Source organism: Cervus canadensis, chromosome 30 (assembly GCF_019320065.1).
Source record: "Cervus canadensis isolate Bull #8, Minnesota chromosome 30, ASM1932006v1, whole genome shotgun sequence".
In the NCBI taxonomy this organism is placed as follows: Eukaryota; Metazoa; Chordata; class Mammalia; order Artiodactyla; family Cervidae; genus Cervus; species Cervus canadensis.
This window is the reverse complement of record NC_057415.1, coordinates 42,396,575-42,411,584: the sequence shown is the minus strand read 5'-3', so window position 1 is coordinate 42,411,584 and position 15,010 is coordinate 42,396,575. Positions and strand designations below refer to the sequence as shown.

At 52.0% G+C, this 15,010-nt stretch overlaps 1 protein-coding gene across 1 annotated transcript in view; it reads left to right on the top strand.

Moving 5' to 3' along the window:
- DCDC2C (doublecortin domain containing 2C) overlaps positions 1–15,010 on the top strand; it is a 63,955-nt gene that overhangs the window by 8,830 nt on the left and 40,115 nt on the right. The window contains exons 3-6 of the mRNA XM_043453598.1: positions 3,959–4,035; positions 6,778–6,906; positions 10,949–11,086; positions 14,850–14,892. Of these exons, the coding sequence (XP_043309533.1) occupies positions 3,959–4,035; positions 6,778–6,906; positions 10,949–11,086; positions 14,850–14,892 (387 nt within the window). The remainder of the gene's footprint in view (positions 1–3,958; positions 4,036–6,777; positions 6,907–10,948; positions 11,087–14,849; positions 14,893–15,010) is intronic.

Below are 15,010 nucleotides of genomic sequence, written 5' to 3'. Positions count from 1 at the left end.
CCGGCTCTGGGGCCCACAGGCTTCACGAACTGTAGTTTGCCGGCTCCAGAGCTTGGCCTCCGTAGCTGTACCTCTTCCTCCAAACCCAGTTGTTATTTTGTTTCCCTTTTTCGGAGAACGGAGTTGTACACCAAGTTCCTGGTTGTTCACCCAGTTCCTGAAACCAGAGACCTAAACGCTGCTCTTAGTTTTCCCATCTCCCAGCTGCCGGCGCCCCGTCCCTCCCCTCGCCCCTCAGACTGTTCAGTTATTCCTCTGATTCTTGTTGATGGCACCAGAGCTGCTCCTGGGACCCCATGCCTTCCGCTGGCCTTCCGGCATGCTGCGCCTCCCTTTCCGAGTTGATCACCTCGGTTCCCTGGTTCAGACACTTCCAGGCCTGCCTCCTTGCTCCCGGGGGATGGAGTCTGCTAACCTTGACCTGGCCCTTGCTTTCTCGGTCAGCCCCACCTCTCACCACCGCTCCCTCTGAGTCCAGGATCTAGTCTAGCGCTTTCTGTTTCCCAGAGACCTTCTACCCATGAGGGTGTGTCCGAAGTCCTGTCACCAGGATGCTGCGTATGCTGCTCCCCCAGCCTCATTCAACATTTCTTCCCACAATCGATGGACTGGCTCCTTCCTGTAGTTCGGCTCTCAGCCTGGATGCCGCTTCCTCCAGGAAGCCTGCTTTGTGTCGCTGTGAGGAGGGGGTGCACCTGTCTGTGGCCCGCACCGGCCCACACGGAGCACCACAGAGCTGCATGTGCTGTCCCCTTCTTTCCAGACCGCCCCTTCAGTGGCCTGGGTCCCCACGTGCCCAGCACTTCTGAGGCCAGGTGTGATGCCCACCTTTGCATCTCTAACACTTAGCACAGTTCCTCCTGTGGTGGGTCCTCCACAAATAAAGCTTTAGTAAATGGAACCATGGCCGAGGGCCTTCCGGAGTCTGCAGCCTGGCAGAATTTGGGGCAGGTACTGTCCCTGGGTCGGTTTTAGTTGAGGCCCTGCTTCTGAGTAGGGACTTCCCAGGATGGCCAGCAGGCTGCATGAATCACGAGGCCATCTGATGCTCTGTGATAGTCTCTCTGATTGCGGAGTCAGCAAATCTGGAGTCATTCAGAGCGTCAGTTCCAACCTGTAAGTCCATTTGTCAGCGGGCAGCTGAAGTCCTCAGATATGCAGATGACACCACCCTTATGGCAGAAAGCAAAGAGGAACTAAAGAGCCTCGATGAAAGTGAAAGAGGAGAGTGAAAAAGCTGGCTTAAAACTCAACATTCGGAAAACTAAGATCATGGCTTCTGGTCTCATCACTTCATGGCAAATGGATGGGGAAACAATGACAGACTTTATTTTGGGGGGCTCCAAAATCACTGCAGATGGTGACTGCAGCCATGAAATTAAAAGACACTTACTCTTTAGAAGGAAAGTTATGACCAACCTAGACAGCATATTAAAAAGCAGAGACATTACTTTACCAACAAAGGTCAAATAGTCAAAGCTATGGTTTTTCCCAGTAGTCAGGTATGGATGTGAGAGTTGGACTATAAAGAAAGCTGAGCACTGAAGAATTGATGCTTTTGAACTGCGGTGTTGGAGAAGACTCTTGAGAGTCCCTTGGACTGCAAGGAGATCCAACCAGTCCATCCTAAAGGAGATCAGTCCTGGGTGTTCATTGGAAGGACTGATGCTGAAGCTAAAACTCCAATACTTTGGCCACCTGATGTGAAGAGCTGACTCATTGGAAAAGACCCTGATACTGGGAAAGATTGAGGACAGGAGGAGAAGGGGATGACAGAGGATGAGATGGTTGGATGGCATCACCGACTCGATGCACATGGGTTTGAGCAAGCTTCGGGAGTTGGTGATGGACAGTGAGGCCTGAAGTGCTGCAGTCCATGGGGTTGCAAAGAGACAGGACTGAGCGACTGGACTGAACTGAACTGAACTGAGCTGAAGTCCATCCTCCAGGGGAGCATGACCACGGGTCAGCTATGGGGCTTTTTTGTTTGATATTTTGCATGAAGGCTGTGAGGGTGTTCACAGAGGATGGGGCTGGGGAGAGAAGGGACTTCAGAGCAACAAGACAGATAAGATCCACTGCTGTTGACTGGGCTCTTAGCTCTGAACATCAGGTGCTTTGCTGAGCACTGGACAATGCGTTCACTCACTTTGTGTTACTGGTATCTCGAGTAAACCTATGTCAATGAAGTACTTTTTTTTTTAACTATTTTTTTTTGCCTAATTTTTTTTTGTATTTTTATTGAAGTATATTTGATTTACAATATTGTGTTAGTTTCAAGTGTGATTGAAAAAGTGATTTGGTTATGCATATTTTTAAGATTATTTTTCATTATAGGTTATTACAAGGAGTGAATATTGTTCCCTGTATTATATGGTAAATCCTTGTTGCTTATCTATTTTATGTGTAGTAGCTTGCATCGGTTCATCCCAGTCTCCTCATTTATCATCCCCCCACTTTCACCATTGGCAACCCTAAGTTTGTTTGCTATGTCTGTGAGTCTGTTTCTGTTCCGTATATAGATTCATTTGTATTTTTTTCAGATTCGACATATAAGTAACATCATGAAATATTTATCTTTTTCTGTCTGATTTACTGCACATGCACTGCTGTGATCTGCATTGCATGCACAGACAGACAGGCTTAGGGAAGCAAGACAAGTTGAGCAAGCTCACACAGTGATAAAGAGATGGAAAAAGTCCTGGAGTCATGGATGACTCAACAAAGGCTCCTAAATGCTATATCAGCATTGGTTCAAGTCCCCGTTTTGCTAAAACCTATAATAAAATATTTTTGATGGCTTATTATGTCCAGGACACTTAATAGCTGTGTGTTCTTGGAAAGATTATATAGCCTCTCTGATTCTTTGCTACCTGGTTGTTTTGAGGATCAGACATGAATGCCTATAAAGGTCTGAATGCAGTGCCTCATTCATAGTTGGCATCAGCAAACCATCCATGCTGCTTTGGCAGCCTCGAGTGTCTTCCATCAGGGATGCAAATCTGGTTTAATGACCCTGGTTAGTCGCTCAGTCATGTCCAACTCTTTGCAACCCCTTGGACAGTAGCCCTCCAGGCTCCTCTGTCCATGGGATTCTCCAGGCAGAATACTGGAGTGGGTTGCCATTTCCTTCTCCAGGGGCTCTTCCTCCCAACCTGGGGATCGAACCGGCGTCTCCTGCATGGCAGGCAGATTCTTTACTGTCTGAGCCACCACCTTCAATAAAGGGCTCTAAAGCCCACTGGGTCCTGCCTCTTGGGGCAGATGATTGACACGAGTCTTGAAACTGTTACCACCATCAGACAACAGAAAAGCATGTTTGCCTGACCCTTGTTAGGAGATTATTATCTGGAATACGGAGGGGAAGGTCCAGAATCATGTCTTTAATTGCTGGAGCCATTGAATCAGGCAGGTGATATTGGGGTTAATGAATCATTAACACATAAAAAAGCAATTAGTTCATTGTTTCCATAATTTTATGCAGTCAAGCAGAGAGCTGCTTCTTAGGGTAGCTGTATCTTAATATAATTTTGCAGAGGATAATGTCTGTTGTTTTCTTTCCAAACTGGGTCTGCAAACTCATGGTAGCTGTTGATATTCGTGGCATTGGTTTGGTGGCTATAAGTATACGAGTATATATAATTTAAAAAATTTGTTTAGTTTTGGCTGAGCTCTTTGATGCTTGCCAGCTTTTCTCTAGTTGTGCCGTGAGGGCTTCTCATCATGGAGTCCTCTCTGGTGGAGCACAGGCTCTAGGATGTGCCAGATTGAGCAGCTGCAGCTCCCAGACTCTGCCCAGCATGGAGCCCAGCTTCCCTGGTCCCCTCTGGGGTCTGTTCTGTTAGCGGGGCTGCCCCACCTTTACTTAGGTTTTGGGCTGACGCTGTGTGTGATATCGGTATCCACCAAGCATTTGTTAGCTTGACCTGGGTTCTGGGCCTCCTTTGTCTCCTTGCAGATCAAGCCGGTGGTGCACTGTGGCATGAACGTGCCTTCCAGGTGGCAGATGTTCCATCGTATGTCCCGACAAATAAAGTGAGTACAGTTTGGGGGTGGGGGGGAGAGATCGCGCTTGCCCGAGCCCCTTAAAGACAGTAGCCTCCCTGCTTTGCCCTCCTCCTTGTCCTCCTCCTTGTCACCCTGCCGTCTCGTCCATCTTCCCGGAACCTTCTGTTCGATTCCGCCTTGCAGGTGCCACGTGTTCTCTCGAGAAGCTTGAGTTTGGAGAACCAATGCCATTGCCCCACCGCAGTTCCCGGGTCACGTGGGGCAGAAACACGCAATTTAGTCTCCATTTTTTTCATTCATTTTGCAGTCTAGTCATTGCAGCTGCTGGATGGTGATAGGAAATGTAGAAGTTCTGTTCCCAGCGAAACTTAAAAAACAAACAGAAAATAGTTATGGTGGCTTTCAGAGTTTCTGATGTTTGAGCGAGGAAGGTAGTTTTGACCCTCCCTGGTGAACCGGGAGCCGGGGTAGCAGGAGCGGAGGCTGTGGAGGGTGAGTTCTGTAGCAGCCGGATGCCGGAGACAGAAGCTGATGCGCCTCCCCTCTCTCCTGGTCCTGCTCCTGTAGAAGGAATTCCAGTGAGTTTGCAGGTCCTGGCTCCCAGTCAGAGGGGCCCCAGCTCGGCTTGGTCCCTTGAGTAGCCGAGGCTCCACTTTCCAGCCGGTTGTCCTTCCCGCCCCTGCTGACCAGCCAAGAGCTGGGGCCCGGGAGGCGGGGAAGCCCCTGTGGAACCAGCAGAGCCCTGACGGAGACACCCAAGGGCATCACGAGCAAACATGGCCTGCTGGTTAGCAAAGCTGCTCCTTCACTTACCCTCAAAAACCCAACCATCGTTTCTCTAAGATACTTTTCCTTAGCCTTCTGCAAGGGAGCCACTCACACAGCCGAGATCTTTCTACTGTGTCTTTTATTCATCTGAGAACTGTTTTGAAATAACGAGAGACAGTATTTCTAAATTTTGTGAAAGACATCTCTTTCTGAAGAATGGATAGAAACCTGAGGGAGCATTACTGGCTTGAGTCCTTCCTGGCGAAGACACATTTCCCTAGATATATATGTATTTTTTTGTCCTGACCCAAGTTTTCAGTGGTTCTCACTTCCGTTTCCAGACTGTTTTTTCCTATAATAAATCAGTTATTCTTAAGGCCTGTGCTTTGTTCTGTACACGGTGTGCTAGAAACTCCACTAGATGGACCCAAATACCATCCAAATGCAGCGCCTTTTCTACCGTGTTTGCATGGAGACCTTGTAACTTAAAAACAAACAGAAAATAGTTAAGATGGTTTTCAGAGTTCTCAGTGTTCGAGGGAGAAAGGTGTTGTGACCTTTCATCACCACCACCACCACCACCACCACCACCACCATCACCACCACCATCACCACCACCATCCCCATCACCACCAGCATCACCACCACCACCACCACCACCACGACCATCACCATCACCACCACCACCACCATCAGCACCACCACCACCACCATCAGCACCACCACCACCATCACGACCATCACCACCACCATCACCACCACCACCACCACCATCACCACCACCACCACCATCATCACCATCACCACCATCTCCACCATCACCACCACCACCACCACCATCACCACCACCATCACCACCACTATCACCATCATTATCACCATGATAATAAAATTCATTCCTGGATCCAGGTCCTATTTCCTACTTTGAAAAAATACTTCTTATTTAGAAACATTTAATGTTTGTCCTACTTAAACAATTAATAGTAGCTGTCTATGTTTGGAAAGACTTTTGGTGTACACCCTTTAGGAGCACCACTAGGTGGGAACGTTGCTGCAAATCTTCAGTGTAGTAGTAACATCACACATGAGTTGTGATGCAGCTTGCACAGAACATCCTTTCAAGGTTTGTTTGGGGGCAACATTTAAACATGGAAAAGGTGGACTCTGGAGTTTGCAGGCCTCTTGCCACAGAGCCTTAATGAGAAAATGGATTCTTTTTATTGGGTGCAAACATGTTAAATTAAATTTACATTTACCCTGAAAAAAAAAAGAGATGTATTTCTCCAGTTTTAAATTATTTGCATTTGGATGTGGCTTAGTGGGAAAGAACCCTCATGCCAATGAAGGAGATGTGGGTTCGATTCCTGGGTCGGGAAGATGCCCTGGAGAAGAAAATGCAACCCACTCCACAATTCTTGCCTGGGGAATCCCACGGACAGAGGAGCCTGGCAGGCTACAGTCTGTGGGGTTGTGGAAGAGTCAGACATGGCTTAGCGACTGAACAACAATATTATTCCATTGCATGTATGTTCCACATCTTCTCTGTCCATTCCTCTGCTGATGGGCATCCAGGTCACTTCCACGTCCTGGCTGTTGTAAATAGGGCTGCAGTGAACGCTGGGGTGCATGCGTCTTTTTGCATTATGATTTTCTCTGGGTATGTGCCCAGTAGTGGGATTGCTGGGTCATGTGGAAATCCTATTCTTAGTTTTTTAAGAAACCTCCATACTGGTCTCCCAAGTGGCTGTATCAGTTTTCATTCCCACCAACAGTGTAGGAGAATTCTGTTTTGACAGAGGCATAGTTTTTAAAGAACAGAGTGTAGCCCTGCTCATTGATGTGTTCTCTCTCCTAGGAGGCCGAGTCCCTGCTGTTTCTGCCCCCTTCTCTGAGCTCAGGGCTTTGCATGGTTTCCATGGTTCTGTGTTTTTTTCTTGAACGCCCAGCGTTTTCCCCCAGAGCGTGAGGCACTAACAAAGTCTTTTCCTTTTATCCTTGCAGTGTTTTCACAAATGGAAGATTATTTATTCCACCTGTAAAGATTATTATACCCAAATTCAGCCTGATGGAGTGGAACAGCGTGCTGGCCACGGTCGGGGAGAAGGTCTTTCCTCTGGGAGGCGTTAGAAAGTAAGCCTGCGGGCTGCCCCAGGGACCCGGGAAGTGGGGGTTTCGGTGAGAACTTCTAACCAGTACAGCGAGGTCTGACATGAGGCTCGTGAACTCTGGTTTTAATTCTTCAGGCAGGCAGTATTTCTGGAGTCTTCGGACCATACTTATTTTTAACCATTTTTGTGCATTCACTCAATGAAGTTTCGTGAGTGTCCCCCTCCCACGAGGTGTGGTGAACATGGCTACCCAGGCAGGTGTGTCCCGTGACCCCACTCTGTCCCCAGGGCCCCCAGCGTCCCCGCGGGTGGCCAGCAATTACACCTGGGCAGGAGAAGTCGGGGGACTGACTGGCCCATCGGTGGGGGTGGAGTCCTTGGACAAAGGAGGCCGCAGTAGCCGCACGTGGGTCACACTGGGGAGGCGCTGAGCTTCCCGAGGCCTGTCTCCTCCTCTGGGAAACTGGAAATTAGAACAGTACCTGCTTCCAGGAGTCATGATGTGGTGGTGTCTGAGGAACCCTTGGTGTGTTGTGAGTGTGGGATGGGCTGGCAATCACGATCAGGAACAAGCGAAGGGTCTGGGGGAAACCGCAGATGGTCCACTGTATACAGCTGGCGTCCTTGTGAGGAGGTAGCCAGGCCTGAGGCCAGAGCAGCCTCCAGTGTCCATACCATGCAGGCCCTGCAGGCCGGCACCTTGCTGTCTCGAGGCTGCTCTGTGTGTGTGTGTGCATGTGTGTGTGCGTGGTCAGTGATGCACTTGGGAGGAGAGGGCTGGGGTGGCCACGGGGACAAGGTCCCAAGCAGATGGAAGGCGCTGGACCTGGAGGTGGGAAGGTGGTCTCTCGTGAGTGGACGGGGGACAGCGAGCCGAGTGAGCGGAGCAGAAGTGAGGCCGAGCAGAGTTGGGGGCCCCACGAGCCTGGGCCCGGGATGTGCGGTGGGATGCCTTGCAGGGCCGCGGTTTTCTCTGATGCTTGGCGGCCCGGGGTGAGGGAGGGGGCAAATGGGTGGACGGCCCATGGCCGGGCAGGGAGGGACCAGCCCGGAGGGGCTCGGTGAGGAGGTGAGTCCAGGGACAGCCCGAGGTCGTAGCCAGCAGCTTGGTGGTCTGTGCAGGGAGGCAGCGGAGGTCGTCGAGGCCGCAGGGCTTTGGCCGGAGGGGAAGGTGAGGCTGAGACAGCAGTGGAGTCTGCTCGGGCAGCAAGCCCAGGACGAGGGAGGGTGGCCTGTCCTCCGGCGCCCCCTGTCTCCCTGTCCCAGCTGGAGAGCACGGTACTGAGCAGTCCTGGCCGAGTCCTGAGGCTCCGAGGTCCGACCGTTTCCACTCTCAGCCTCTGTGGAGCTCGGTCGGCCGTGCCGGTGACCCTGACCCTGGTCTCTCTGCTTTCTCACCCGCTGGGGGCACTTCCAGCTCAACTGCCCTCTGTCTTTCCCTCTGTGACATTAATCTTCATTGTTTCTACATGTGTTTCTTCCTTTCAGCTCCTGTTTTAGCTTCTTTGGGGATTCCTATTGTCTGCATGATGGCACTTCTCATTTTTACCCCCTAACTTTCCATCTCTGTGTTCTGTTATCATTCCCTGCTTTGTCCTGGGATGGCTCCTCTGTTTTATGTTCCAAACAGTAATTGCTTATTTTGTTATTTTTTATTGAAGGATAATTGCTTTACGGAATTTTGCTGTTTTCTGTCAACCCTCAGCATGAATCAGCCATAGGTGTGCACACATCCCCTCCGTTTTGAACCTCCCTCCCGTCTCCCTCTCCATCCCACCCCTCTAGGTTGATACAGAGCCCCTGTTTGGGTTTCCTGAGACAAACAGCAAATTCCCGTTGTCTATCTATTTTACACATGGTCATGTGAGTTTCCATGTTACTCTCTCCATACATCTCACCCTCTCCTCCCCTCCATGTTCCATAAGTCTATTCTCTATGTCTGTTTCTCCACTACTGCCCTGTAAGTAAATTCTTCAGTACCATTTTCCTAGATTCTGTATATATGCGTTAGAATAAGGTATTTCTCTTTCTCTAACTTCACTCTGTATAATAGGTTCTAGGTTCATCCACCTCATCAGAAATGACTCAAATGCATTCCTTTTTGTGGCTGAGTAATATTCCATTGTATATATGTACCACAACGTCTGTATCCATTCATCTGCTGATGGACATCTAGGTTGCTTCCATGTTCTAAGCTATTGTAAATAGCGCTGCAATGAACATTGGGATACATGTGTCTCTTTCAAGTAATTGCTCATTTCTCAGTTCCCTTACTTTATAAAGTTTTCCTTGTTCAAGCTCCTGCTCCATCTGTCCCAGCACTTCCTCCAGTGGCGTCTCCCCAGGCTCCACCCCCAGTGCCTTGGGGTGCAACCCCCGGAGCCCGGGCTTTGGGGGGATGCTGTCCTCCAGGCTATGACAGGTCAGTCTGCCACCTCCCCGGGCCGCTCACTGCTGAGGGTGCCTGCCCCACCCTGACTTGCTGCTGGTCAGCTGTGAGCCCTCTGGGGGGACAGGCACTGACCGTCCAAGGGAAGAGCAGGCGGGGAAGGGAATTCCAAGCCCTGCCTCCCACCTGGAAGCCTGGTGCTCAGCTCCCAAGGTGTCTCACTGCTCTCTCCTGTCTGGGGTCTCCTTGTTGCCCCTCCAGGTGACCCATGGCAGCAGGGCCAGGAGCTGCCCTGGTTGGAAACAGATGCTCAGGCCCCATCCTGGGCTCACGGGATCAGCGCTTCCGTGGCGGGGGGGCCCCCGCCGCTGTGCGTGAGCCAGCCCCCGGGCTGGTCCCCCGCTTGCTGGTGTGTGATGGAGGGAGGGGTAGGTCCCAGGGGTCCCGCCCGTTCCACATGTCCTGCTTCCTTCTCTCGTCTCCCCTCCTGTGCTTGCTGCAGTTGTTGGTAAGCACGTCCTCCACCCCAGCGACAGCTCTGCGTCTCCTTCCCCGGGGCGAGGTGCTTTCCCTTGGTCACATCCCATCCATAACAGCCAGCTGAGTGCCGTCAAACAGCGCTCGCCCCACATTTCCAACCTCCGCTCACTCTGAGTCAGCGATGAGCTCCTCCCCTTAGAATTCCAGGCTCGAGATTCAGAGTTCAAGTCCTCTGGGTGTCATCTTTCAGTGGCAGTCAGCCCCCTGTGTCCTGGATTTTTGCAGAGACCCCTTCTGCTTCCGCAAAGCCTTCCATCTTCACACATGGAACTCCTATGCACCCTTCACACCCCTCTGCACATTCTCCCACCTCAGTGAAGCCTACAGTAGCTTCTGGTCTTTCTCTCCTCAGAACACTGGCCCTTTGCCCTTCTCTGGTCCTACTTGGCTTCCAAGTTTTGTACACTTCTTGACTCTGGGGAAGCAGTGACTTTCTTATTCATATTTTTATCCAAGGCAATGACTACCTCATTGTCTTGTGCCTAACAGATGCTCAACATTGAGCGATCTGAATGGCTTCTTAAATGAATGAATGAGTGCATTAATACTTGCCGGAAAGAGTGCAGAATGGAAAGCAGACATATTTTATTCTTTCAGTGCTTATAAGAAGGCATATTATTTTCTAATAAATGCCAGGGTGTTTTTTTTCAAGTATTGTTATACACCATAAGCCAATTTGTACTAATTTTAGCTGTTATTAGTTAAAATTAATTGAACAACAACCAACAGCTTAAAGTGTTCTTCTCTGAAAGCGCCTTTCAGCACTTGTACATAATTAAAAATTAAAATTAAATAAAATTAATTTTATTTTTTATTAAAATTATTTTATTAAATTTAAATTAGTATTATAATATTTAAATTATTAAAATTATTTTATTAAAATAAAATTAATAAAATTAAAATTAAATAAAAAATTAAAAAATCTGAAAATGGAAAGCAAGCCCAATCCTGGCAGAGCCGCCCGCTCAGGGCTCGGCCTGTTTGGATTAGGTTTGTTCAGAGAGCATCAGTCCCGTTACTCCCTATGTGGTCCACATGCCAGTCGTGTTGGCTACTGGGTGCCCCTTCTCCCCATCCTCGGCCCTGACGTCATGGCTCTTAAATCTCCAGCCCATTGCTTTTTCTTTATCCGCAGATTATTTACAATGAATGGACATCTTTTGGACAACTCCAAGGATTTGCAAGACAACCATTTTTACGTGGCGGCGGGACTGGAGGCCTTCAAGAATTTCCCTTACTGGAAGTCCCCGAAGGTGCCGAGTGAAGTCCAACAGTGAGCACTTTCCATTCCTTTATTCCGCCTGGTGAAACCTGCCCTTTCCCTGGCACCTCTCCCTCACGTGGCCAGTTCAGTTCAGTCAGTTCAGTGGCTCAGTCGTGCCCGACTCTCTGTGACCCCACGGACTGCAGCAGGCCAGGCCTGCCTGTCCATCACCAACTCCCGGAGTTTACTCAAACTCATGTCCATCGAGTCGGTGATGCCATCCAACCATCTCATCCTCTGTTCAGGTATCTGTTCAGGTATCTGCTGTTACCAGATCAGTTCAGGTATCTGCTGTTTTTCTGTAGTGAAATTTGATCTTCTCATTTTATATGTGATGCAGTTTTGGATTTTCAAAATCTTAGGCGTGGAGGAACCTCTGGTGTTGGGGAGAGTTGCACAGCACAGCGACGTCCTGTGTCCAGTGCGCTGGGGACTGGGGTTTTTCTGGGTTCCTGGGGTCACAGAGGTCAAGGGTCTAAACGTGCAAGATGGAGGTAGTCCCAGGCCACGGTCATGATAACCCACCCTCCCCCTGACACAGTTTGTTTTCTTAATTCAACTTGCTTTTCCTTCTGTAAAGCAGTGTGTGCCGGGGAGTGGTCTCTCCTGGTGAACAAAGCCATGATTTTACTAGATCCCGTACCTAGGTAACAGGGAGCCCTCGGAGTGTGGGTCTTTGGTTGTGGAGGAGTGGCTGGGAGGAGGATGAGACGGCGGGGGCTGCGATCCCGTCCCCTGAGAGCGTCTGGCGACTGTCCGTCACTCTCCGGTGGCATCTGGGACAGGGCAGGCGGGCGCCTGAAGAGAAGGCCCCGTGCTCTCCTGTGGGCTCAGGCCTGGGGGACGGCCGGGTTCTTCCCTGAGGCAGAAGTGCCCGGCGCTGGGGCTCTGACGTGCGTCCGGCGTCCTGAAGAGCCCGGCGTCGGCGCGCTGACGTGTCTCCCGTGTCCAACGTTGGCGCTGACGTGCGTCCCGCGTCCTGAAGAGCCCGGCGTCGGCGCGCTGACGTGTCTCCCGTGTCCAACGTTGGCGCTGACGTGCGTCCTGCGTCCTGAAGAGCCCAGCGTCGGCGCGCTGACGTGTCTCCCGTGTCCAATGTTGGCGCTGACGTGCGTCCCGGGTCCTGAAGAGCCCAGCGTCGGGGATCCGACGTGCGTCGATGCTCCTGAGAACGGAGCGGACTGCTTCAGCAGAGAGTTCGTCTTTCGGTCCCGGTCCTTGAGGTGATGAGACAGGTGGTTTGCGTCCGTCCCCGGGGCAGAATGGTGCCTGACCCCTCCGCGAATTTCCGTGTCCCACCCAGCTTGCCCTCAGGCTGTATTTGTGTGAAAACCCTCCGTGCTCCCAGCTCCACGTTATCAGCCTGTGGATTCCAGTCCCGTCTGTCCTTTCTGAGTTTGCCGCCAGATGCAGACACCGCCCTGTGGGTCTGGGGCCCTCGGGGTCACGGCGCCGGACGAGCTGTGAGTGTTGGATGCCCGGTGTCGTCGGGGCGGCCCCGGGCTCCGCAGACGGGCGGGCAGGAGGCTGCCTGCGGGACCGAAGGTCGGAGCTGTATGCCAATCCAGCTCCTCACGTTTGGCCCCAAGGGAAGGCTTGGGCTTGGTGCCTCTGGGTCAGCTGAGAAAACCGGCCTGGGCAGGGGAGGCCAGGCCTGCGGGCATCAGATGTGCCCTGCTGGGGGCCAGGCCTGGGCCTGCCCGGGAACCTGCAGCCGTCCCCGCGTCTCCTGCGCCAGGGGTGTCGGGCTCTTGGGGGCCGTGGACCCGTGTACACACGAGCCCACGTGTTTCTTCACGGGGCTGTCGCTGCAGTGTTTAAGGCGGACCAAGCACCCGTCTGAGCTCCAGGCCTTGCTGAGATGAGCAGTGTCTGAAGCCCACCCTCGGGATTGTGCTGCGCTGGTGGCTGGGCCCCCAGGGTTGTGTCAGATCCACACTTAGTGTGGGGCCTATGGGCGGGCCTGCGGGAACCCTCCGCGTCGGGCTTCTCCCTTGAGCTGTTAGGGTCACTGCGTTGAGAACAAGAGGCATCTGTTTTCATCTCACTGCGGGGCACTGGGTGGTTTCCGCCTTGCCGGCGGGCCTTCACCCCCACCCCAGGACCCCCGCAGGAGCTCCGGGTGGGAAACTTGAGACGCTTTCACGGGAGCAGTGTCCTCCTGCCCAATTTGGCTCCTCCGCGGCTAGGGTTTCTACTTTAAGGCTCCCTTCGTCCCGTTGGTGGACGGGGACCCCCCGTGGTGTGGTGGGCAGGTGGATGCTTGGGTAAGCGTCCCGCCCCCACGCCTGGCGGGGCTGGGTATTTCCCGATTTTCAGTTCAGTTCAGTCGCTCTGTTGTGTCTGACTCTTTGCAACCCCATGGACTGCAGCACGCTAGGCCTCCCTGTCCATCACCAGCTCTCAGAGTTTACCCAAACTCATGTCCATTGAGTTGGTGATGCCATCCAACCAGCTCATCCTCTGTTGTCCCCTTCTTCTCCTGCCCTCAATCTTTCCTAGCATCGGGGTCTTTTCCAGTGAGTCAGCTCTTCGCATCAAGTGGCCAAAGTATTGGAGTTTCAGCTTCAACATCAGTCCTTCCGATGAACACCCAGGACTGATCTCCTTTAGGATGGACTGGTTGGATCTCCTTGTAGTCCAAGGGACTCTCAAGAGTCCCTTTTGAACACTAGTTCAAAAGCATCAATTCTTCAGCACTCAGCTTTCTTTATAGAAAGCTTTTTACCCCGGCTTTACTGCGGTTCTAATCCACTGCTGATGGTCCTGACAACGTGGTGGGTGGAGAGACAGTCGGGGCTGTTGGGCTGAGTTGAATGGTGCTCCCACTGTGTCCCTGGCTCCTCGCACGAGGGCCTCTGCCCATCAGTGTTTTGTTCTTTCCTGTCATCTGGTCACGTGTTGAACCCTGACCCGAGTCTCTGGGTTGCTTAAAGAGCTTTCTCCCTCGTCAGAGAGCTGGGGCTTGGGATGAAGAGTCCGCAGGGTGGATGAGAGCCTGAGTCCAGTCACCACTCAGGAGGCAGACCGGGCAGGTGCTCCTCAGCGGGAGGCCTGCGTCAGGGGGGCCGGCCGGGCAGGTGCTCCTCAGCGGGAGGCCTGCGTCAGGGGGCCGGTCCGAACGCGCACAGCGGAGGCCCGGAGGCCCCAGGGAAGTATTAGCTGCAGGGGGGCCGGTCTGCGTGGCTGTCGACTCGGAAGGCAGACGACTCGGAAGGCAGACAGGAGCCCTGCTGGCAGGGGAGGGGACGGGGGAGGAACCGGACTTTGGGCTGGATTGGCCCAACGTTGGCTGCTTTGGCCCCAGTTCTGCTGATCAGTTGGGCGTTTGAGTAAACCCTCGTGTCTGGAGCCCGAGTTGTCTACCAGCCCAAGGAGAGCAGGAATGCTGGTTCTGCACGTCCTCTCAAGGGCTGTGTGAAGAAACCGTGTTTGCAAATGTGATTAAACAACTGTCAAATCCTTTCAAATGTTAGGGTTCCCATCCACCCTGCCCTGAGAGCATATAAAGGCCTTAGGGCAGAAGGTGCCTATAAATGTGCTGCCCTTGGGTCAACCTTGGGTCAGCCACTACCCCCCCACAACCCCAGGGTGGGGGTGCTTTCTCTTCCTGGAAGCTGATGTTGCTAGGAGGTTGTGTCCTCTGGGGACAGTTAGCTCCTTCCTTGTGGTGGTCAGTGTTTCCTGAGGCTGAGACGGTGGTCGACATTTTTATTTGATTATTTTGGTGAGCTTTAAACATTTCAAGCGTGACTTTCTTTTGTTTTTTCAGAAAGTACACAGACATGGAGAAACATTCACGAAGAAAGAAAAAAGTAAGTACTTCTTGACAAGGGACAGTGACAACTGTCCTCGCCCCTAGGGGGCTCTTGAGCATGTCAGTCTGTTCTGTTCTGAGTCAGGCCGCCAGCCCTTGGGTTTGCTCCCCTTCAG